The sequence below is a fragment of the Rhodnius prolixus genome, unplaced genomic scaffold, assembly GCF_049639745.1.
Source record: "Rhodnius prolixus isolate KJV_2025 unplaced genomic scaffold, Rpr scaffold_7, whole genome shotgun sequence".
NCBI lineage: Eukaryota > Metazoa > Arthropoda > Insecta > Hemiptera > Reduviidae > Rhodnius > Rhodnius prolixus.
In genome coordinates, this window is record NW_027411582.1 from 23,511,844 (window position 1) to 23,537,113 (window position 25,270).

Sequence of the window (25,270 nt, forward strand, 5' to 3'; positions counted from 1 at the left end):
TTATTGATGCCAGTGCTTGATTCTGAATTAATGAATTGGTAGTTAAGAGTTAATTCAATGTACACTGAATACATCTTTATTGTGGCATATCTAGATCACACTCTATCGCTGAACAAGATTCAGTTTAAAGAGATCCATTGGTTAACATACGAGGTCTGTAAATTAAGTAATGAGACTGTCTTTTTTAAATTTTTTTATTAAAAACGAATTACAATTCTATATTGTCACCTTCAAAATAACTTCCTTCTGAAGCCACACAGCGCTGGAGACGTTTCTTCCACTCCTCATAGCAGTGCTCGAACTCCGATACTGGAATAGCCTTCAGCTGGTCGGTTACAGCCGTTTGAATGTTTGAAAGGTGCCTTGACATTTTTGATTCAATTGAAAATTACCCCCATTTTCTGGAACGTGTCATTACTAGTGACGAGTCTTGGGTGTTTCGAGTACCACCCAGAAACCAAGCGCCAGAGTATGGAGTGACACACTTCAACCTCTCCAAGGCCCAAAAAAAGGCAAGGATGGCGAAGTCGAAGATCAAATGCATGCTGATTTGTTTTTTCGATATCCAGAGAATCGTCCACAAACGAGTTTCTACCTCAAGGTCAAACGGTCAATCAACACTTTTACCGAGAGGTTCTTGAAAAACTTCGAAAAAGGGTCATTCTCGTGTGAGACCAAACATCAAGAACAAGTGGGTGTTGCTTGTGGACCCACATGCTGAACTTGTAAATTCACGCTACCTTCAATGTCTAACAACCATCAATGAGTCTTTGTCCAGGTCTCTTCAAGGTGTTTCTTAATGTTTATAAAAATAGATTTGTAGGGATGTGGTAGGCGCCATGATTAGAGGTGGTTAGAGAAGGAACGGCAAAGCTAAAGATGTATTTAGTTCGATTTTATTGGTGTTGGAATTAGATTTTATTTATTAATGCAATAGTATGAGATATTTTAAGTGAAGTATGCTTGGTATTGACCTCCATTCTCGATCCTAAGGACTGTAGCTAATCAGTAGGCACAAAGGAAACCTGCACCAAAGCTAACCTTTACTTACTTTTCATCACGAGAATGCTCCTTGTCACACAGCAATTTCAATAAACCAGAGTTTTTGGCCAGTAAAAACATTCCTGTGGCTTCTCAGCCTCCTTATTCGCCTGACTTGGAGTCCTTATGACTTTTTTTCTCTTCCCGAAGTTGAAAAATCACCTCAAGGGAACTCATTTTGGGACAGTTGAAAACATTCAAACGGCTGTAACCGGCCAGCTGAAGGCTATTCCAGTATCGGAGTTCGAGCACTGCTATGAGGAGTGGAAGAAACGTCTCCAGCGCTGTGTGGCTTCAGAAGGAAGTTATTTTGAAGGTGACAATATTGTAGAATTGTAATTCTTTTTGAATAAAAAAGTTTTAAAGAATCAGTCTCATTACTTAATTTACAGACCTCGTAGTAATTATCTATCCAGATATATTTTAGTAATTTCTAATAATTTTTCATTATTTTCCAGATGTCGGATGAAACAGGCAACCAATCATTTCTGGACCCACATGCTGAACTTGTAAATTCACGCTACCTTCAATGTCTAACAACCATCAATGAGTCTTTGTCCAGGTCTCTTCAAGGTAATATATGTGTTTCTTAATGTTTATACGAGGGTCGTTTGAAAAGTCCGTGCAAAAATAAAAACTACTTAATTTTTTGGGGTAAACCTTTTTTATTTTTCAACATAGTCTCCTTTTAGGCTTATACACTTCGTCCAACGCTGCTCTAGTTTGTTGATCCCTTCCGAATAATAGGATTTGTCCAAGTCTGAAAAATAGCCATTCGTTTCTGCAATCACCTCCTCGTTTCAATAAAATCTTTTTCCCGCCAGCCATTTCTTCATATTGGGGAACAAATAGTAGTCCGAGGGAGCCAAGTCTGGAGAATAGGGGGGATGTGAAACGAGTTGGAACCCTATTTCCATTAATTTTGCGACCACAACTGCTGAGGTGTGAGCTGGTGCGTTGTCGTGATGGAAAAGGACTTTTTTGTGGGCCAATCGTGGGCGTTTTTCTTGCAGCTCGGTTTTCAAGCGGTCCAATAACGATGAATAATATGCGCCTGTAATAGTTTTACCCTTTTCCAGATAGTCGATGAGGATTATTCCTTGCGAATCCCAAAAGACAGTCGCCATAATCTTTCCGGCCGAAGGAACGGTCTTCGCCTTTTTTGGCGCAGATTCCCCCTTGGTAACCCATTGTTTAGGATTGTTCTTTGGTCTCAGGAGTGTAGTGATGTATCCATGTTTCATCCACAGTGACGAAACGACGCTTAAAGTCCTGCGGATTCTTCTGGAACAGCTGCAAACCGTCCTTACAACACTTCACACGATTTCGTTTTGGGTCAAGCGTGAGCAATCGCGGCACCCATCTTGCGGATAGCTTTGTCATGTCCAAATGTTGATGCAAAATATTATGTACCCGTTCATTCGAGATGCCCACAGCACTAGCAATCTCACGCACCTTCACTCTTCTGTCATCCATCACCATATCATGGATTTTATCAATGATTTCTGGAGTAGTAACCTCAACAGGGCGTCCAGAACGTTCAGCGTCACTTGTGCCCATATGGCCACTCCGAAAATTTTGAAACCACTTATAAACTGTTCTAATCGAAGGTGCAGAGTCACCATAATGTTTATCAAGCTTCTCTTTAGTCTCCTGAGGCGTTTTGCCTTTCATAAAGTAGTGTTTAATCAACACACGAAATTCTTTTTCGTCCATTTTTTGAAAATCACTCGACTTCCTCGATTCAAACGAATGCCAAACACAAAGAAATAGACCGATCTGGCTGAAACTTGGTGTGTGTTCTTCCAAGAGATGCTATTAACTAAACATAACCTCGATACGCGCCAGTAGTGCTGTCTCTCTGACTTTGCACGGACTTTTCAAACGACCCTCGTAAAAATAGATTTATAAGGAAGAATTTTCTTTGCGCCATGATTAGAGGTGGTTAGAGAAATAACGGTAAAGCTAAAGGTGTATTGAGTTCGATTTCAATCGGTGTTGGCATTAGATTTTATTTTATTAATGCGACAGTATGAGATATTTTAAGTAAAGTGTGCTTGGTATTGGCCTCCATCCTCGATCCTAAGGACTGTAGCTATTCAGTAGGCACAAAGAAAATCTGCTCCAAAGCTAACCTTTACTTACTTTTCATTATGTTGCAGAGAGCTGGAAATTCGCACAAATCCGTTATAACTCCGAAGATTTTTCTCTCCCTAGAGCTTTTTGGCTAATGGTAAATTTTGTTTCCCATCTGCCCATTGTGTAGGTATGCATTGATCTTATCATTCCACTTAATGTATCCAAAAGTTGTGCCACAAATTACTTGTAAACTTAATTTATTCTAACTGCCTTGAGAGAATTAATTTCGAAATAGCGTGACTTTAAAAAATATAAAAGAAATAAATTGCTGTTTAGTTGTCCAAAATGAAGCATTTTGCCTTAAATAAGATTTATTACCTCGAATTAGTACACACTAATCTGAAAAACAACCTCATTACCACTACACGTTAAAAAAAAATAAAAAATAAAAGAAATCAGAGTTCTACAGCATTATGTAACCTTTATTTTTGTTAAAGTACCCTCTCACATGAAATTCATGAAACGAGTTTAATTCTTCACTCTTAAAAATGGAACGTATAGTTTAAGATGCAACTCACTTAAAATCATGTAGTTCAAATTGTATTCCACGGCTACAAACTTTTTCCTAAGACTCCTTCTTGTAATAAACACTCGCGGAGACCTTTCTTAACCTATCTGTTTTAGTTCAGGACGTCACTTTTAATCAAAACTGGTACCACACCTGGTAGCTTGGATTATGGTTTATTCATACTCTCGCTGAACAATCCATTGCAGTGTCTTCATAAATATTGTGAGATAAAAATTAACTTTAGGATCCTATTTTATTTATTTTTTTTTTTGTAATCTTCTTTGTAGCTTTTGAACTTACTATCAACAAAACTAACCAAATCCCGCTTTCTAGTGAACTTAATCTCGAATGTTTAATTTGTTTAGGCAGAAACTACTGTAGAATGCGCTAGGTGAAAGGGTCTCATTCTATAATTTAGCCAGTGTGTTTTATAACCTATCTGTATATTATACACTTGTTATAAGCCCAAAATCGTTTGCTAACCATTAAAATAAGGTATCGAAAAATCGATATCTTATGTTTTCGTTAATCTTGTCGATAGTAAAGCTTTTTACAAGAAAAAAAATGAAAGCTAAATTACATTAAAAGCTATTTTCAGTAAGACAGTTTCAATTGTATAACATTCCAATAAGATAATCTAGCGCAGGGTTTCCCAACCTTTTTTTGGCTCACCGTACCACTTGGTAGTACATCATGCTAAATTGTACCACTTCGTAAAAAATGATTGTATTTCGTGAAATTTGTTATTCCGAGTGAGTTATTTTATTACTATTATCTTTATTTGTATAGAGATACAAATGTAACTGTTGCAAAGGAGTTCAAGTTCATGTTCACTTTATAAACTTTGTAAAGTGTAAGATCTTAGTTTTAAAACTTTTTTGTAAATAATTAAAAATTGCGTACATATTTTTCTCTTCAAAATTATTAATTAATTTACAAAGTTCTTCTTTAGGATTATTATATTTGTGCCCAAATCTTCTAAATTAATTTCTTTTAAGCATTCAACTACCTGTAAGTACCAATTAAATTTATTGTTGCTTGGATAGAGCTTACTCATTACAATCCAGTCTCTTTAAGCAGATTTTTACATAGTCATTTTTCTTTTATTGATAATGATGTAGCTTTTCCTAAATTTTCTTTATAGAACGGGGTTTGAAATCCAGTTAACATTTGTGTTTGCGCGTTTTGGGAAATACTCCGTGTAAGACAAATTTAATCCTGTTAAATGAGCTATTATATTTTCTCGTATATCTTGAGACAGACTAACCTTATTACTGTACATATTAACAACTTTAATGTATAATTATTTTTTTTTTTTAATCTTTTATTGTAATTTACCACTGCAACAGTTGTTGCAACAAGCAAATATGGTAAAAGAAAAAAGAAATAGAAGAAAATTATGATTGGAGAAGGCACGCAGTGGTGTCACTCCGGTAACGTGCTTTGCTCTCACGATAAGAGAAGATCACGAGAGCATCTTCTTTTCAATCTCCTTAGAGGATTACCTGGTAATGTGGGGGAAGATAGGTGTTCTAGGAGAGGGTTAAGATGAGCTGCTGTAGAGGAATGAAATTTGAAGAAACGAGTGTTAGCAAGATCTGTAATGAAAGGGATTTTGAGGCCATTATGGATGGTGGAGGTTAGATACATAGAACGGAGCGTTAAGAAGTTTTCGAAGTATTTTTCTGGATGTGTAGTGAGTTGGAACGCTTAGTCGATCCCCATACTTCGATGCTGTATGACCAAATAGGTCGCAGTTGTATAATATTATTAATTAAAATAATTTGTATATATTGTAGGAAAAAACGTATCTATGATATTTTTATGATTTAATTTTTTATGTCCGCCATTATTGATTATTTTTCGCGTACCATCAACCAGCAACTCGCGTACCACAGGTTAGGAAACGCTGATCTAGCGGATAACATAATATTTAGGTCCAAATATTCTAAACTTGGAAATGAAGTTGATTCAAACATCATTCGAACACCTGCTGCTATATTAATTTGCTAATGTACGAGGGTCGTTTGAAAAGTCCGTGCAAAAATAAAAACTACTTAATTTTTTGGGGTAAACCTTTTTTATTTTTCAAACATATTCTCCTTTTAGGCTTATACACTTCGTCCAACGCTGCTCTAGTTTGTTGATCCCTTCCGAATAATAGGATTTGTCCAAGTCTGAAAAATAGCCATTCGTTTCTGCAATCACCTCCTCGTTTGAATAAAATCTTTTTCCCGCCAGCCATTTCTTCATATTGGGGAACAAATAGTAGTCCGAGGGAGCCAAGTCTGGAGAATAGGGGGGATGTGAAACGAGTTGGAACCCTATTTCCATTAATTTTGCGACCACAACTGCTGAGGTGTGAGCTGGTGCGTTGTCGTGATGGAAAAGGACTTTTTTGTGGGCCAATCGTGGGCGTTTTTCTTGCAGCTCGGTTTTCAAACGGTCCAATAACGATGAATAATATGCACCTGTAATAGTTTTACCCTTTTCCAGATAGTCGATGAGGATTATTCCTTGCGAATCCCAAAAGACAGTCGCCATAATCTTTCCGGCCGAAGGAACGGTCTTCGCCTATTTTGGCGCAGATTCCCCCTTGGTAACCCACTGTTTAGATTGTTCTTTGGTCTCAGGAGTGTAGTGATGTATCCATGTTTCATCCACAGTGACGAAACGACGCTTAAAGTCCTGCGGATTCTTCTGGAACAGCTGCAAACCGTCCTTGCAACACTTCACACGATTTCGTTTTTGGTCAAGCGTGAGCAATCGCGGCACCCATCTTGCGGATAGCTTTGTCATGTCCAAATGTTGATGCAAAATATTATGTACCCGTTCATTCGAGATGCCCACAGCACTAGCAATCTCACGCACCTTCACTCTTCTGTCATCCATCACCATATCATGGATTTTATCAATGATTTCTGGAGTTGTAACCTCAACAGGGCGTCCAGAACGTTCAGCGTCACTTGTGCTCATATGGCCACTCCGAAAATTTTGAAACCACTTATAAACTGTTCTAATCGAAGGTGCAGAGTCACCATAATGTTTATCAAGCTTCTCTTTAGTCTCCTGAGGCGTTTTGCCTTTCATAAAGTAGTGTTTAATCAACACACGAAATTCTTTTTCGTCCATTTTTTGAAAATCACTCGACTTCCTCGATTCAAACGAATGCCAAACACAAAGAAATAGACCGATCTGGCTGAAACTTGGTGTGTGTTCTTCCAAGAGATGCTACTAACTAAACATAACCTCGATACGCGCCAGTAGTGCTATCTCTCTGACTTTGCACGGACTTTTCAAACGACCCTCGTATATTTACCAACACTTTTTTTTCAGCGAATTCTTATTTTATGGATTCTAAGAGAAGCTACACCATTAAAGAAATAATGTTCCCCGCTGTACATATGTACAACATTGAAGAAGCAAAAACATATGATTCTTTTTGTTTTCTGTGATGAATGTTTCCAAGCCTAGGGTGGATTCTCTTAAGTGATCTTTATTAAAAGAATTTTCGTCATATTTTATTAATGAAGGTTCTTTTTTTTTAAAAAAAACTCTACTTTTTTAAAATTTATTTATAACTATTCAGTTTATAAAATTGTGCAAAAAAGTTTTTTAATTAATAGAAAGAAAGCTATATTTCAAAAATGAGGAATAACAGAAATGAATCCCACTGAAACAATTAATTCAATCGAAAGAATTCTTTCTAAATTAATTATTTGATCAACAAAATTCCCGATTGAGTTGAAATCTAATTTCTTGTTTGTTGAGATAAGGTCTTATCAATCATTCTCCAATAAACAGCACTTCTTGATGTACTGCAGATAAATCTGTCAAATGTAAATTACTCTATAACAGATTTAAACGCCGCTATTCAATTCTACTTTAGATCTTGGGGCATTCCCTTGGGCAACATCAGCTTCAGTTCGCTGAGATGTAGGAATTCATCTGTTTAAAGGTGCTGTCTCTGCGTTTGTTGTTCTTCCCTATATAGGGAAATCTCCGATCTTAAGATCGGCAGTAAATTTCTCATTATTTACGCTGTTACCAGCATTTCATCTTAGATTCTATTATTATTATTATTATTATTTCATTTCTGACTCCTTATTAGGGAAATCACTTAGGGGAGTGGACTTTGCCACAACCCCTTATCTAAATTACATAATCTATCTCTCGGAGTTAAAAACTAAATCCAAATAATAACGGGCTGCACGCGGCGATTGGCTGTATTGATCTGCTTAATGGGCAGCACTTCAGGAACTTTCGGACGATACGGACCGTATCTAGGAGGACTGCCTTCTGCGCCTCTACAACCAGATCAGTGGATAGGCCCAACTCATTGACAGCAGTCACCGTTGTTCTGGGCACGAGGCCACTCGTGGAAAGTATTATAGGCGCAATCGTCGTTTTGTCCAGGTTGTATATTTCTCTTAGTTGGAAACTAAGATCCTGGTACTTCCGGATCTTTTCGCCCCTGCTTTTCTGCATGACATCATCATTGGGTATGGGGTTATCGACGATATGTGCCACTCTACCCTTCCTATCCATAACTAGTATGTCCGGCTTGTTGTTAGCAACACTCCTATCCGTTACTATCTGAGTGTCCCAATATACTTTTGTGTGCGCATTCTGCAGCAGCGTCGGCGGGTTATATTTATAATATGGCACTTCTGACTTCAGCAGCCCAAACTTTGAGCAAAATGCTTTATGGATAATTTTAGCCACATTATTGTGCCTGAAAAGGTACTCCTTCGGCGCAAGTACTGAACATCCTGAAACTATGTGCTGTATGCTTTCCGAAGTGGAGTTGCACATTCTGCATTTATCGTGCACAAGACTTTCCCCTAGAACCCATCTTCGGTACGCCTTTGTAGCTATCACCTGGTCCTGCAACGCCATTACAGACCCTTCTGTCTCAGGAAATAGATGGCCTTTTGTGAGCCATTAGCACGAGGCTAAGCTATCAGTTCCTTCTGCAGTAAGAAGGGCTTAATACCTGCCATGTAGCTGCTTTTGGCCCCATTCATTCTTCATATCCCTTTCTAACCGCACAACGTTATTTCCTGGCTCACGCAAATTCAAGGCTGTGAAGGCTTTATCTTTGCAAAGAGGGGGACTTCTTGTTGTTGGAAATACTTTTTAAGAGAGTTCTCTGCTCTTTTGCAGAGCTGTTCAACACTGAGTAATCCCCTCCCTCCGTCCTTTCGCGGTAGATTAGGCCTGACAGTGGATGCGTTGGGATGGCGCATCCTAGCGGACGTCATACTAGTTCTGACGTATCTTATTTTTTTTTTTTTTTTTTTTTGGCGCATCAACATCTGAGGTTATTAGCGCCCGGAGCTTTTTCTAGTGCATTGCCGGCCTCCGGACAGTGTTCTCTCGTTACAGACAACACTGTCCATCACCGGACAGTGAGCTGTAAGAAGCTCCTAGGAAGAGAAAATCTAAGGGTCAGCTGCTGGATTCGAACCCGGGACCTCCGCGTGGGAGTCCAGTATGCTAACCTCATAGCTAATCCCTTCACTGACGTATCTTATTATTATTATTATTATTATTTTGCTGACTAATTTTCTTTCTCCTGCGTAGAGGAAGACTTTTTATCAACTTTTCATTTTAATTAGAAAATTGTTAACAGTAAAGTATGAGCTTTCAACCCATGCATCCATGACATCTAATTTGGTAGCTGGTACTATTCAGCCCAGCCTGAAAAATAGGCGATTACTTTACTTAATTTATTTCACTAGCAAAGCTAAAGTCCATAGCTATAATTTGGTGTTGTGGTTCCATTTGCTACCTTCCCAGCAAAACATTTAGAATTTATAATAGCCGTAAATATTCTTTAAGTGAGCTATATTTTAGCCGGAATCAAATTTAATTTAGTTCCCCATTCAGAAAATGTAAGGTAAGCTACGTATCGGGAAGATTTATTAAGAATGGAAGTGTTCATTTTTATTTTAATCTTTACTTATATTTTTTAAATATTTTGTTATAAAAAGAACTAATCTTATATCCCAGTCATTGTCTTCGTTTAAAAAAAAACTTTTAACTTATTAGTGGTCATGATTTTAACCACTTGGCCAAATTATATGCTGTATAAATAACTAATTTTTGTTATGGAGATTTACGAGCTGGAAATCAGAAGCTCTATTATATGTGGCAGCACATTCATATTTTAAGGTTTGTGTATATGATCGCTTACCTGTTAGTTTTCTCTTGTAATCTAAGTCTTCTAGTTGTCGTAACATCCACTCGAGAATACCTGTATGATTGGTTAAATGCTTCATTTTGTATTCAGTGATGAATCTAAGAACAAGACAGCATTTCTTTTATTGCTGCTAACTAAAGTACACCATATATACTTAACCCTCAAACTGGTATCGTCGGTTTAAATTTTGACTCGCGCGTTTTTCTTTTGTGTGTCATTTTGTAAGAATTAACTATAAACTTCTCCCCTTCTCTGAATTCTCCTCTTTCATCCTCACCAACAAGTCGACCAGACAAATCAGCCGTTCTTGAGCAGTGCAAGTAAATAAAATATAGGTTTTGGGTCAAATTTGACCCGACAATACCATTTACGTCATAACCTTTTTTTCTTAATATTTTTTTTATTTTTATGTTCTGGAGTTTGTTTTCTGTCCTATTATTTAATATTATTCTATAATATTAACTAATATATAGTAAATATTACCTAATATTTAATATTATTGCTGATAACTAGTTCTGTTCAGTTAAGCTGGCCCATGAACTAGGAAAGCTAAATTTGTCTTAATCGGAGACATTACGAAAAAAAGTTATAACGTAAGTAATATTGTCGGGTCAAATTTGACCCAACCCTTTGAACCCACTAACAGATAATCGTTATATATGAATTAGCTATTAACTAAGGTGTCTTCCCTTATCTGTTAGAATGGTTTCAAAATTTTCTATTGTACCATATTTGAAACTAAGCAAACCTTCGATTATAAGAATAGTACTCGTACTTATTTAAAATATTTCCTGACATTTTCTCAAATATTTCAAAGAGTTTAGAATTTTTTTTTTTTTTTTTTATTGCAATTTGTAACCTTTGACTTCCTTATTTAAAGACAGCCTACTTTAAAATTGACTACTGACCCATCTAAAAGAGTTTTCAATGAATTAAACGACTTGATAAACTAACACTGTTGAGTGCTCATGAACACGTTTTCTTGTAAAAACAAACGTACGAGGGGGTACCCAAAAATAACCGGAATTGCGTTGCCGCGCATGGAGCTTATGTAGTACGCGTTTCTGCCGCTAGACGTGTATAGCGCAATTCCTTGCCAGTTCAGTCCTGCCTGTGTTGTCTGCCTGGCTTGTTCTGTTCATCTGCAGTGATTGTTTTTACCAGCGCTGTTTTGTTCTTTTTTCGTTTTTTATGATGGCAAGTTTAAGTGAACAACGTGCAGCTCTGAAATTTTGTTTTCTACTCGGCAAAAATGCTGCTGAAAGTGTTTTAATGTTGAAAACAGCTTACAAAGATGACGCTATGGGAAAAACTCAAGTATACGAGTGGTTTACTCGGTTTAAAAATGGCGACATGTCGATTGATGACAAACCTCGTTCTGGACATCCATCAACTGCCCGAATCGACGAAAATGTTGAAAAAATTCGAGAGCTGGTGTTCACAGACCGTCGACAGACAATTGATCAAATGTCAGAGAGTAGTGGGTTATCTTGGAGCTCGGTTCAGCGAATTTTAACGGAAGATTTGGGGATGAAAAGGGTTGCTGCCAAGTTTGTTCCTCGAGTTCTGACTGACAATCAAAAAGAACATCGAGTTGAAACATGTCGTGCTTTGAAACAACAGCTTGAAACTGATCCAGACTTTTTGTCAAAGGTCATTACTGGTGATGAGTCATGGTGCTATGGTTATGACCCAGAAACAAAGCAACAGTCGAGCCAATGGAAGACGTCATCTTCACCCCGACCAAAAAAATGTTGTCAAGTCAAGTCAAACATCAAAACAATGCTGATTTGCTTTTTTGATGCCAAAGGCGTAGTCCATTCAGAGTTTGTCCTCCCAGGTCAGACCGTCAATCAAACCTTGTATTTGGAAGTTTTGAAAAGATTGCGCAATAGTGTTCGCCAAAAAAGACCCGATTTGTGGCAAACAGGAGACTGGTTCTTCCACCACGACAATGCACCTGCACACACAACCATCTCTGTTACACAGTTTTTGGCTAAAAATGGCATGGTTCCGCTGCCCCACGCACCTTACTCGCCTGACCTGGCTCCGTGCGACTTTTTCTTATTTCCACGCATGAAAAATGGCATAAAAGGTCACCGATTTGACAACATTGAAGAGGTCAAGAAAAAAACGAAGAAGGAGCTGTCAGCCATTTCTAAAGATGACTACAAAAAATGTTTCGAACAGTGGAAGCACCGGTGGGACAAATGTATTAGTTGTAATCGAGAGTATTTTGAAGGGGATAAGGTTGTTCTGTAAAAAATTTGTAAATAAATAGCTTTTAAAAAATAATTCCGGTTTTTTTTGGGTACCCCCTCGTAATTTCTCATACGAAGATAAAAGGAATCCTGGGCAATGATATACTGTTTGACAGCCCATTAAACAAGGAAACTTTTACTAAATAATGCCAGCACCTAGGTCTGATAATGATCACATAAGGGCCTAATGAGTTTTCTTGAAAATCTCGATTACTTTTATTTTTCCAGCATCCGGAGGAAGATTGAGGCTGTTTGGAGTATAAATTATGCTTCAAAATGGTCTCAATTTTTAGAAAATCTATCTGTCTTTCTAACCGTATCATCAGAATCGAATTCGGACTAAAACTTTCTGAGTAATAACATTTTTTATTGGAAAAAGTAATGATTTTAGAAAAAAAAATTAAAGTGACGTCACTCAAGAACAGTGGAAAATTTGAAGTTGGCCAATACGTCATTGAACTCCACTTTAGATGTACTACACACAGTAGGACTATGGACATCACTTACTGGTTCAACCTGTATATATCAATTTGTTGTAAGTTGGAGTTTTAATTCCTAAGTTTAATGGAAGAAAGCATAATTTTCTTTCTAACAAATAGAGAAGTAGATAATAACAATGTTATTACGGGATATCTCTTTCTTACTTCAATCAACCCTTCATATTTAAGATAAATATTTTTGAGTTATTTATTTCAACACAAAAAGCTTACTGTTTCAACTAATCTTTTACAATATTATGTATCAAATACAAACGGGAAAGTATAATTCTGAATGTACGAGGGTCGTTTGAAAAGTCCGTGCAAAAATAAAAACTACTTAATTTTTTGGGGTAAACCTTTTTTATTTTTCAACATAGTCTCCTTTTAGGCTTATACACTTCGTCCAACGCTGCTCTAGTTTGTTGATCTCTTCCGAATAATAGGATTTGTCCAAGTCTGAAAAATAGCCATTCGTTTCTGCAATTACCTCCTCGTTTGAATAAAATCTTTTTCCCGCCAGCCATTTCTTCATATTGGGGAACAAATAGTAGTCCGAGGGAGCCAAGTCTGGAGAATAGGGGGGATGTGAAACGAGTTGGAACCCTATTTCCATTAATTTTGCGACCACAACTGCTGAGGTGTGAGCTGGTGCGTTGTCGTGATGGAAAAGGACTTTTTTGTGGACCAATCGTGGGCGTTTTTCTTGCAGCTCGGTTTTCAAACGGTCCAATAACGATGAATAATATGCACCTGTAATAGTTTTACCCTTTTCCAGATAGTCGATGAGGATTATTCCTTGCGAATCCCAAAAGACAGTCGCCATAATCTTTCCGGCCGAAGGAAAGGTCTTCGCCTTTTTTGGCGCAGATTCCCCCTTGGTAACCCACTGTTTAGATTGTTCTTTGGTCTCAGGAGTGTAGTGATGTATCCATGTTTCATCCACAGTGACGAAACGACGCTTAAAGTCCTGCGGATTCTTCTGGAACAGCTGCAAACCGTCCTTGCAACACTTCACACGATTTCGTTTTTGGTCAAGCGTGAGCAATCGCGGCACCTATCTTGCGGATAGCTTTGTCATGTCCAAATGTTGATGCAAAATATTATGTACCCGTTCATTCGAGATGCCCACAGCACTAGGCAATCTCACGCACCTTCACTCTTCTGTCATCCATCACCATATCATGGATTTTATCAATGATTTCTGGAGTAGTAACCTCAACAGGGCGTCCAGAACGTTCAGCGTCACTTGTGCCCGTATGGCCACTCCGAAAATTTTGAAACCACTTATAAACTGTTCTAATCGAAGGTGCAGAGTCACCATAATGTTTATCAAGCTTCTCTTTAGTCTCCTGAGGCCTTTCATAAAGTAGTGTTCACGAAATTCTTTTTCTATTCTATTTTTTGAAAATCACTCGACTTCCTCGATTCAAACGAATGCCAAACACAAAGAAATAGACCGATCTGGCTGAAACTTGGTGTGTGTTCTTCCAAGAGATGCTACTAACTAAACATAACCTCGATACGCGCCAGTGGTGCTATCTCTCTGACTTTGTACGGACTTTTCAAACGACCCTCGTATTTATCGAGTGTATTTTAATAAAAATTAGTTTTATTTATAAGAAAATAATTAAAACATTAGTTTAACTGAAACAAGAAGCTACTTCATTATTCAGAACATTCTGGCAGCCATCCATTAACTCAGATTACTCAGGAGACTGTTTACTCTTAAAAAAGAAGCTTCTTCTTTTTTCTTATACTGTGTGAACTTGACACCTTAATGAAGTAACAAATCTAATACGTTTATGTTAAATAATCTTGTTAAATGTAGCCATCACTTCTTTTTTTTTAAATTAATTTTTTATTCTTTTCACTTTTACTTTTTTAAAAAACTTTATAAAGAAAAGAAGTATTATTTTCATGTTAAATTTTTTCAATGTTATACTTTCATTGGAAATCCATATTGTGAGGTTCTATCCAATAAACAATAACAAAACGAAAAAACCGTTTTAATCACTTTATTCAGCAAAGTTAGTGCATACATTCCTGTAGTATTTATTTATTATGTATTGTACAAGAATAAACGTTACAATACGTAGAGTTGCATTTATACAAGAAGCGATATTAATTAAAAAATTAGATAAAGAAGAAGTGAATGACTTGAAAAAAAAAACTGTGGCTGGGTCATGGACACGGCCGTGTGTTGTACGTGAATACTTTTACGTAACGGGTTATATTTTTTATATAAAATATTTTTATTTATGTATTTAGGATGAAATCAAGGAAACAAATCGACGATCGAACACACTCTGTGCCTATACAGTCCGTTGTCGATGTAGAAGCGATTTCATCATCCACTTGCCTAATTTCAACCGCCCCAGCTGCAGATGTACTGACATCGTCGTTGATACCGCTCGGCCGCATTCATTCTTTTACGTTCCTAGGCACAGCTTGACTCGGTCATATGGTGTTTTATTATTACCATTCGATGTTCTTGAGAAGCCCTTTCCAACCGTATACGATCTCTGTATTTGGTTTTAGCTTTTCGACGCTTATAGGCCGACATTATTTATTTTTGATAATATTTTTTTATTCTAACACCTTATTATATTCACTGTCACTATTTTACACTAATTTTTTATATACAAATCGATAGATTGTGAGGACAGCTGACGATTAAAACTTAAACGAACATCGTAGCTTCTCTGAGTCAAAAGTTATACTAATTGCAAATCTCGATACGCAGCAAAATGATCTCAAAATGGCGGCGCTTCCCCCTCCACTGCGCGCGATGCGTCACAGTCCTCGCTTATCTTAATGAATTCTTTGATCCTTTAGCTATCCAGTGGTCTAATTTAATTTTGGATGTAGACGATAGATTCGAAACTATAATGCCAAACTGTATCCCCCGATTTTGTTATCATTAGGTTTTTTGGATTGCCTCCATATGATAGCAAATTTAAAGACGTATTCTCGTCAAAAAGAGTAATAATTGAATATAATTCTTTTAAATTAATAAGTAAATAAACTTTAAACTTTATGAACAAAAAATAATTATAATACAAACTGAAAAATATAATAATAAAATAAAATAAAAAATGCAGTTCTGGAAATGTCTTAAAGGGGTTTTCTTGTAAGGTAATATACTTGATCAAGAATAGACTGGAGATTAAAAGGAAATCTAAAATTTTAATTTTGTTTTTTTGGTTTGTTTACAAAGAAGTTTTTCAATGTTTCCGTCTCTGTTTTTAAAAAAAATTCCACAGAAATATAATTTCAAAAGTCTAAAGCGAAAATTTACATCCACTTTTCGGCAGTAAATTGAAGCAACAAATTTCTTAGGTGGATATTTGAACTATTAGTTTATAATGTGAATGTTTAATTTATAGGACTGCAGTGTGAAGCTACTTTTGATGGATGGTCTTGCTGGCCGGCCACATCTGCAGGAGAAACAGCCTTCGCCCCATGTCCACATTTCATCACCGGCTTTGATCCAAATCGTAATTATGAATATAATTACTCTAATAATAATAATATATTTTATTTACCTTAAGAAAGATACATCTTGTGGCAAGAAGACTGTCCTCACATGTACAACATTTTACAATATTAAGTAATCTTAAATTAAAAATTAAAACCATTACATACTGAAATACCCGAAAATAATTAAAATATAGAATAATAATATATAAATAACAGATACATATAATTTAAAGTAAAAAGAACAACTACTTAGATACAGCTTACTATGATAAAATAAACTAGAAATACCTGAAATTAACACTGCTGACAAAGAACATTAGATTTAGTTAACTCCTAATTTATTGAATATATACTTATACAAAGAGCATATACAAAGGTGCCACGGTAGCCGAGCGGGTTAAGAGGCGAGACCTGTACAGCTAATATGCATTGTGGTACTGGGTTCGATTCCCGGTCTGCAGGCCTTGGATTTTATTTAACGGTTAATTTTAGTTAATAAAAGAAGTTTACAGTAAAAGTAAGTTTGCTAGTCGCCTCCGTCCACGACACCTAGTAAATGCTAGTTGGACGTTAAGCCCAGCCTGAAAAAATTGGCGATTACTTTACTTACTTTTATACAAAGAGCACACATTTTCACCTAATATTTAGCCATAGTGCTTGAATTGTGTAAAAAAAATAATAATATAATTACTCTATATACTATAAGTATTTTATTTATTTATTTATTTAACAGCACTATTTAAGTATTCATTGTGTACTGTATAGAACTCAATTAAGTGATTGAGTATGATTATCTTGTTAAGAAGTATACTTGTCAACTATTTAAAATTAGTATGCGAGAAAACGTGTTTTTAACTTGTCAGCTTGGACACAATACTAATTCAGGATTTATTTCAACGAATTGGGATTCTCCAGCATTAATCGACGAAGTTGATTCTAAAAGCTTGAGAGAGACAGGTGATAAATAGTAATAAAAGAAATCAAATATTGATGTTAAGACCCGTATGGATAGACGAAAGAACATTGTAGGTCTCAACCAAATTTTGCAATTCTAAATATATACAATATGCGGTTCAATACGAGGTGTGTTCAAAAAGTAACGGGAATTTTCGTTTTTTGAAAAAAATATTTATTTATTCATCTACATTAATATTGTCGCCTTCAAAGTAGTCCCCTTCGCATACAATACACTTGTGCCAGCGCTTTTTCCAATCCTCGAAACACTTCTGAAACTCGATCTTTGTGATAGCTTTCAGCGATTCGCTTTTAATGTCATCTATGCTTGTAAAACGACGGCCTTTTAATGTTCTCTTTATGTTTGGAAATAGAAAAAAGTCACATGGAGCCATGTCTGGCGAATATGGAGGCTGGGGCATCGTTAAAGTTTTGTTTTTGGCCAAAAATTCACGAACAAGCAATGAAGTGTGAGCAGGTGCATTATCGTGGTGCAAAATCCATGAATTGTTTTGCCACAAATCCGGGCGTTTTTTTTCGGATTGCTTCACGCAAACGGTGTTGAACTTGTAGGTAGTACTCCTTATTGATTGTTTGACCTTGTGGCAAGAATTCATGATGCACTATGCCATTAAAATCGAAGAACACAGTGAACATAACCTTCACATTCGACCGCACTTGTCGAGCCTTTTTCGGTCTTGGCGATCCAGAATGCCTCCACTGGGACGATTGAGCCTTAGTTTCGACATCATATCCGTAAACCCATGTTTCGTCACCTGTTATAACACGTTTCAGTAGATCCGCATCGTTGACGACTTCATTGAGTGACTCTTGAGCAACTTCCATTCTCCGCTGTTTTTGTTCGAAATTCAACAATTTTGGAACAAATTTTGCTGCCACACGTTTCATACCCAAAACATCCGAAAAAATTTCATGGCATGAGCCAATTGATATGGCAACATCATCAGTATGCTACGAAAAATCCTTAGATCCCCATAATAAGTTTTAAACCACTTAATTAAGGGAATTTTTATTTTTTTACTTGATACAACTTTATTTTGTAGTTTTAAAATATTACTAATAAATTGACTAAATTCCTTAAAAGAGAATAGTGAATTTTAATAATGTTTTCAGAGAGAATTACTTTGGTGAAGCTGAAGCATTATTCACTTTCTTCACACTGAAGTTTAATTCACTCTGATTTAATTCATTCTATTTGTTGTTGTATACAGTTGAAATGGAAACCAATGATGTAGACTAGAATGTGGGTATTGTGGGAAATTCCTAGAATAACGGATTATAAGATTGTCAACGTTTCCTTCAGATTGGATTACATTGGCTTGCCTGGAATTTTATTGGCAGCAATATAACCAAGTTAACTTCTAGGTTTAACAAACAGAAATAAAAATGATCTGTGACCTAATTCTTGTACCCTTCTTTTTTGGGCTTTAAATCATTAGACTTTATTTTATTTTTATTTTTTACAAAAGTTTTGAACATTTGATTGACTTTTTTTTGTGTTAAATTCCATTTTTTATTGGGTACACCAATTGGTAAAAGTAGGTGACAAAAATTTGCTAACATTCTCTATTAATTGAAATAAGTTCGATTGTAATTGAATTGAAGTATACATATTTACCAAAAAAACTGCAACAAACTGTTGGTGCTCCGTTAGCTATTTGTGAGAAAATTTTAAAATATTAGGTTGTTCGAAAAAATAATGCAGGTGTAAGAGCAACAAAAAATCTGTTTAAACAATATTTAGTTAATCAATACAGTCTCCATTATAATCAATATACTTTTACTCACTTATTAAAAGCATTTCCTCGTTCTCTGAATAAACATTAGTGTCGTTAGAATGTAGGAATTCTAAAATGGTTCTCCGCTTTTTGTTCATCTGTTTTTTCTTTACAAGAAGATGTCTAAATAAAGTGGTACCCGGTCAGCGAGAAGTCTGGAGAGTAAGCTGGGTGACACAGAATCTCATATCCAAGTTCCCCATAATTTTTGATAGTAGGTTTCTTAGCAGACTTAAAATGTCGAGCGTTATCGTGCAAAAATAAACAAAATTGGTCCTTTCCGATTCACCAAAGCTGGATTCACAGGCTGGTCTCGACATTGATGGTTTCACCAGGAGTTTAAAAAAAACTGTAATCAATACGAGAGGCACTACTTATATTTTGAGCCTTGGCAACACTGAGTGTTGTCAGGTGCTATCTGACGTTTCCACTTGACAATTTTGACCATAACCTTCTTCAGAACGTTTTGTTATTTGAGCGCGATTGGTGTTGTTTACAGTCACTTGAAAATTGTGTCTCATCGAAAAAAAATGGAATTAACTCGTGAAAATTTTCGTGCAATGATTTATTACAACTTTCGACGTGTATTATCAAGACAGGAGTGCACCGATCAACTTACTTCCACTTTTGGCGATAAAGCCCCAACCTTTGCCACTGTGAAACGCTGGTATAACGAATTCAATCGTGGTCGTCGTTCGCTTAACCGACGAAAGTCTTGAAGGTCGTTCAAAAATCAGTTGTTCTGTCAGAAAACATTGATGCTGTGCAAAAACTAATAATGCAAGATCGTCATGTGACATACTGTGAGATTGAGGCAACCTTAGGCATTAGTTCCACCAGCATATATAAAATATTGCATGATCATTTAGCCGGGAAAAAGGTTTGTTCTCGTTGGATCCCACCATAATCTGACAAAATCTCAAAAAGATGCTCGTGTCGATTGGTAGCAAACAAATGCTTAAGAAATATAATGGCGGTGCTTCAAAAGACGTGTATAAGTTTGTAACAGGTGATGAATCATGGATATAAACAAATGGTCGCCTGTTTTTTTCCGGAAAAACTGGTCATGTGGCAACAGTGCCTTTAGAGGAACGTAGAACGGTCAATTCTGAATGATACACAACCATTTGTTTGCCGGAAGTCTTTGATGAGATAAGGAAAACAAACAAGCGCCGTCGGATCATTCTTCATCAAGACAATGCCAGCTGTCACACATCTCGCGTCTAACAACCGACTATTTGAGCACTCAAAAAATCGAATTAATGGGTCATCCGCCGTACAGTCCTGATTTGGAACTAAATGACTTCTTTTTGTTTCCGAACGTCAAGAATAAATTACGGTGGACAACGATTTTCGTCGGCAGAAGAAGCCGTTGATGCATTCAAAAACCATGTTTTGGAGGTGTCTCAAGCGGAATGGAAAAAAATGCTTTGACAAGTGGTTCGAACGCATGCAGAAGTGTATAGATCATAAAGGAGAATATTTTGAAAAACAATAAAGTCATTTTCAATGACAAATTACTGTTTTTTTTTATTATTAGGCTCAAAATATAAATAGTGCCCCTCGTATTACCAAACTTAAGCATTACCTTTTGCTTTGGAAAATTTTTAGGTGTTTCTATAGCCACTGTCCAGTTATAAGCAACCAATTTTTCAGCCAAGTGACGATCCTACTCAGTTAAAGGTTTGTTTTGGTTCCTGCAAAGAATTGAGGAACAAACTTCATACATAAGTGAACAGTTTGATTCTCTTTAAAGAAATACGAGGGTCGTTTGAAAAGTCCGTGCAAAGTCAGAGAGATAGCACTACTGGCGCGTATCGAGGTTATGTTTAGTTAGTAGCATCTCTTGGAAGAACACACACCAAGTTTCAGCCAGATCGGTCTATTTCTTTGTGTCTGGCATTCGTTTGAATCGAGGAAGTCGAGTGATTTTCAAAAAATGGACGAAAATGAATTTCGTGTGTTGATTAAACACTACTTTATGAAAGGCAAAACGCCTCAGGAGACTAAAGAGAAGCTTGATAAACATTATGGTGACTCTGCACCTTCGATTAGAACAGTTTATAAGTGGTTTCAAAATTTTCGGAGTGAGCACAAGTGACGCTGAACGTTCTGGACGCCCTGTTGAGGTTACTACTCCAGAAATCATTGATAAAATCCATGATATGGTGATGGATGACAGAAGAGTGAAGGTGCGTGAGATTGCTAGTGCTGTGGGCATCTCGAATGAACGGGTACATAATATTTTGCATCAACATTTGGACATGACAAAGCTATCCGCAAGATGGGTGCCGCGATTGCTCACGCTTGACCAAAAACGAAATCGTGTGAAGTGTTGCAAGGACGGTTTGCAGCTGTTCCAGAAGAATCCGCAGGACTTTAAGCGTCGTTTCGTCACTGTGGATGAAACATGGATACATCACTACACTCCTGAGACCAAAGAACAATCTAAACAATGGGTTACCAAGGGGGAATCTGCGCCAAAAAAACGCGAAGACCGTTCCTTCGGCCGGAAAGATTATGGCGACTGTCTTTTGGGATTCGCAAGGAATAATCCTCATCGACTATCTGGAAAAGGGTAAAACTATTACAGGTGCATATTATTCATCGTTATTGGACCGTTTGAAAACCGAGCTGCAAGAAAAACGCCCACGATTGGCCCACAAAAAAGTCCTTTTCCATCACGACAACGCACCAGCTCACACCTCAGCAGTTGTGGTCGCAAAATTAATGGAAATAGGGTTCCAACTCGTTTCACATCCCCCCTATTCTCCAGACTTGGCTCCCTCCGACTACTATTTGTTCCCCAATATGAAGAAATGGCTGACGGGAAAAAGATTTTATTCAAACGAGGAGGTGATTGCAGAAACGAATGGCTATTTTTCAGACTTGGACAAATCCTATTATTCGGAAGGGATCAACAAACTAGAGAAGCGTTGGACGAAGTGTATAAGCCTAAAAGGAGACTATGTTGAAAAATAAAAAAGGTTTACCCCAAAAAATTAAGTAGTTTTTATTTTTGCACGGACTTTTCAAACGACCCTCGTATGGCACCCAAAAAAAAATTCAAAGTTAAAATAAAACAATGAATTATTATTGCTTTCATTTTCACTTAAAGAAGATTCACTCACTTTAATTTCAGATTTTAGAGATGAGTTTCTATTGAGAAAAGAAATATTGTGCCCACCTAATTTTAGGACCACTTTTCTTACTATAAAGAAAAATATTTTCTTTACTATAAAGTGTTGTTTTCTTCCATTTATTACATTTTAAATTGAAAGAAGATTCAATTTTAGCTTCTAAAACCTCTTTGGTGTGAAAAGAGAGAGACGGGTAGAACTTATTACGTTATGAAAATTTGTCAGTGACCATTATTTGTTAGATGGTGGCCATTATAGTAATTTCATACAAACGGTAGGAGACGCCCAGAGAATGGAGTTCTCTTCTGGTGTTACTTGACTAAAAGGGATTTTAATAAATGTAATTTTTTTTTTTTTAAACCTTTTGAAATTAACAATTTGTTCATTGTACACAAAATTGTTTAACAACACTGCGCCGAAGTAATTTTAATGTCTTATTCTCTTAAAAAAAATTAAGAACTCCGATTTTATAAAGTTTTCGAAATGTATTTCAGTAGTTCATGATTTAAGGTCCTCTTATCTGGAAAAAAAAATAGGTTTCAAAATTGTTTGTAGCAGTCTCTCTTTTTCAAGAGCATTGTGTGCGTAAAAACGGAAAATCACAGTCTACCCAAACTTATGTATCTACAGGGTGTTCATTTTAAGATGGCTCAAATGCATTTCATGCTTAAACTGTTGATCTGAGCAAAAAAATGTTAGAGGAAAAATTTGTTGCCCGTCACCTCTAGTTTCAGAATATGTTACTTGATTTTTAGATTCCTGCCCGCATACGCGGTTGACGCGCGTCCAAAAGTAAGGGTTCGCTGTTGACCCCCATTTTCATGTACACAGTTTTAAAGAGTATAAAAAGCTGTGAAAGAAACCGGAAACCGCAATTCGGTATCTTCAAAATTAAAGGCCCTAGGCCATTTCAAAATCTGGTATTTATTAATCATATTTCAATTTTTTTAACTTGTTATCAAAAGAGAAAGAGGAGCACGCGATAGGTCATTTTTATGTATTTTTTCATCCCTTTTCTACTAAAAATATTGCCAAGACAGTAAAGCTAGTATTTTTCTTAATATCGGGAAATAAGTAGTTTTCCGAGTGATTTTTCTAAGAAAAATCAAATGTTAAGAGCTTTAGATGTTCTCAATCATACACAAAATGGCTAAAAATTAATTTTACATCTGTTACAAACAAGAAGGTTTAATAATTATTTGATAATTCTTGGAGAGTTGCGTTTAATTACCAAAAAAAAATTGGAAACCTCCTGCCACATATTTAAGCGATTTTCATGTAAAGGATCAAACTTATTCCTTAATTTATCAAATAATGCACTTTACTCAATATGTACTGTGCCTTCAAAGGTGCCTCCTCAGATTCAGAGAGCAGTTGAAACCTCCTGGCTAACCTTCTAACCGGGAAAACGACTTATTTCCCCGATATTAAGAAAAATACTAGCTTTACTGCCTTGGCAATATTTTCAGTAGAAAGGGGATGAAAAAATACATAAAAATGACCTATCGCGTGCTCTTCTTTCTCTTTGATAACAAGTTAAAAAATTGAAATATTATTAATAAATACCAGATTTTGAAATGGCCTAGCACCTTTGAAGATACCGAATTGCGGTTTCCGGTTTCTTTCACAGCTTTTTATACTCTTTAAAACTGTGTATTTGAAAATGGGGGTCAACTGCGAACCCTCATTTTTGGTCGCGCGTCAGCCGCGTATGCGGGCAGGAATCTAAAATCAAGACCCATATTCTGAAACTAGAGGTGACGGGCAACAAATTTTTCCTCTACCATATTTTTGCTCAGATTAACCGTTTAAGCATGAAATGCATTTGAGCCGTCTTAAAATGAACACCCTGTATGTAATAAATTCAAAATGTTTCTTGTAATGGCATGTAGAAAGGCAGTAGACAATTTGCCTTGGAAGATGCCCAATAAATGGGTTCGGGTAGAGGTACTATTCAAAAAAAATCTTGTAGTTATTGTTTTCGGATTTCTGTAATTATTGTAATATGAATATCAATATACAGTAGTAATACACGTAATTTAAAGAAAAGCTAGTCGATAAAAACTTAACTTTGTTGTTTATTTACAATTTTATGTGCATTAATAAAACTGGGACATTCTACAATAATTACATTTTACGCCTACATCAAATTAAATTAAAAAAATCCCAAACAGCAAACTGCAAGAGAATATTTTTGTGGTAATTCAGTATTGTCACGCATAATGGAACACATTAAAACTTGTACTTTGCCTTAAAACATAATTAGAAAGACAATAAAGAAATGTATAGGTAGGGTCGTTAAGTAGAAGGAATGAATCTCTAGATGAAAAAGCTTTACTACTCATTTCCATGTACTAAAACAAATGAAAAATATCCATTTGCTCGGAATGGGCAGCGACTTTCAGTCCTCTATTTCAAACTAGTAATTGGTTTTTAGAGTAAGGTTTGTTTTGTTCGTTTCTAAGTTATTTCTAAATTCAAATGACTTTTACTCTGATAATTTAGTCACTAACTGTGACTTAGTATAAAATGGGTTTATTAAAATTCATATGCCACTAAAAGTAAAAGATCAATATTGATTCTATACTGTAAAATAAATTGTTAGAAGTTTATTTTAATTAAATAGGTAACCCAAGACTCCAGCTTGAGAATTACATATCTAATTTGCAAAAATATCTTTATATGATACATCCATTTTATGGTTTTCTACAAGAATGACTGCCTCTTCTGTTTCATAAAATGTCGAAATGTGGATTAAGCAAAATGGATCCTAATATCTTCGCCAATCGAAGTGATGTCCAGATTATTGGCCTCCGAAACTTGTATTATTATTATTATTTTTAATGATTTAAGGCGCGTCAACATCTAAGGTTATTGGCGCCCGGAGCATTTTTCAGTGCACTACCGGCCTCCGGACAGTGTTCTCTCGTTACAGTCAACACTGTCCATCACCGGACAGTGAGCTGTAAGAAGCTCCTAGGAAGAGAAAATCTAAGGGTCAGCTGCTGGATTCGACAGTGAGCTGGATGCTTCATAGGAGCATCTTACAGCTCACTATCCGGTGATTAACATTGTTGTCTGTAACGAAAGAATACTGTCCGGAGGCCGGTGTACTGAAAAAAGCTCCGGGCGCCAATAACCTTAGATGTTGACGCGCCTTAAATCATCAAAAAAAAATGCTGAATATAGGTACGAGGTCTGTAAATTAAGTAATGAGACTGATTTTTTTAAAAATTTTTTATTCAAAAAGAATTACAATTCTAT

General features: G+C 36.3%; 1 protein-coding gene across 7 annotated transcripts in view; it reads left to right on the forward strand.

The window, feature by feature from the left end:
* Window positions 1-25,270, forward strand: part of LOC141447210 (calcitonin gene-related peptide type 1 receptor-like) — a 444,034-nt gene that overhangs the window by 346,238 nt on the left and 72,526 nt on the right. For all 7 annotated transcript variants that reach the window (XM_074114519.1, XM_074114517.1, XM_074114518.1 and 4 more), the window contains 2 exons: window positions 1,500-1,614; window positions 16,020-16,130. In XM_074114519.1, the coding sequence (XP_073970620.1) occupies window positions 1,500-1,614; window positions 16,020-16,130 (226 nt within the window). The remainder of the gene's footprint in view (window positions 1-1,499; window positions 1,615-16,019; window positions 16,131-25,270) is intronic.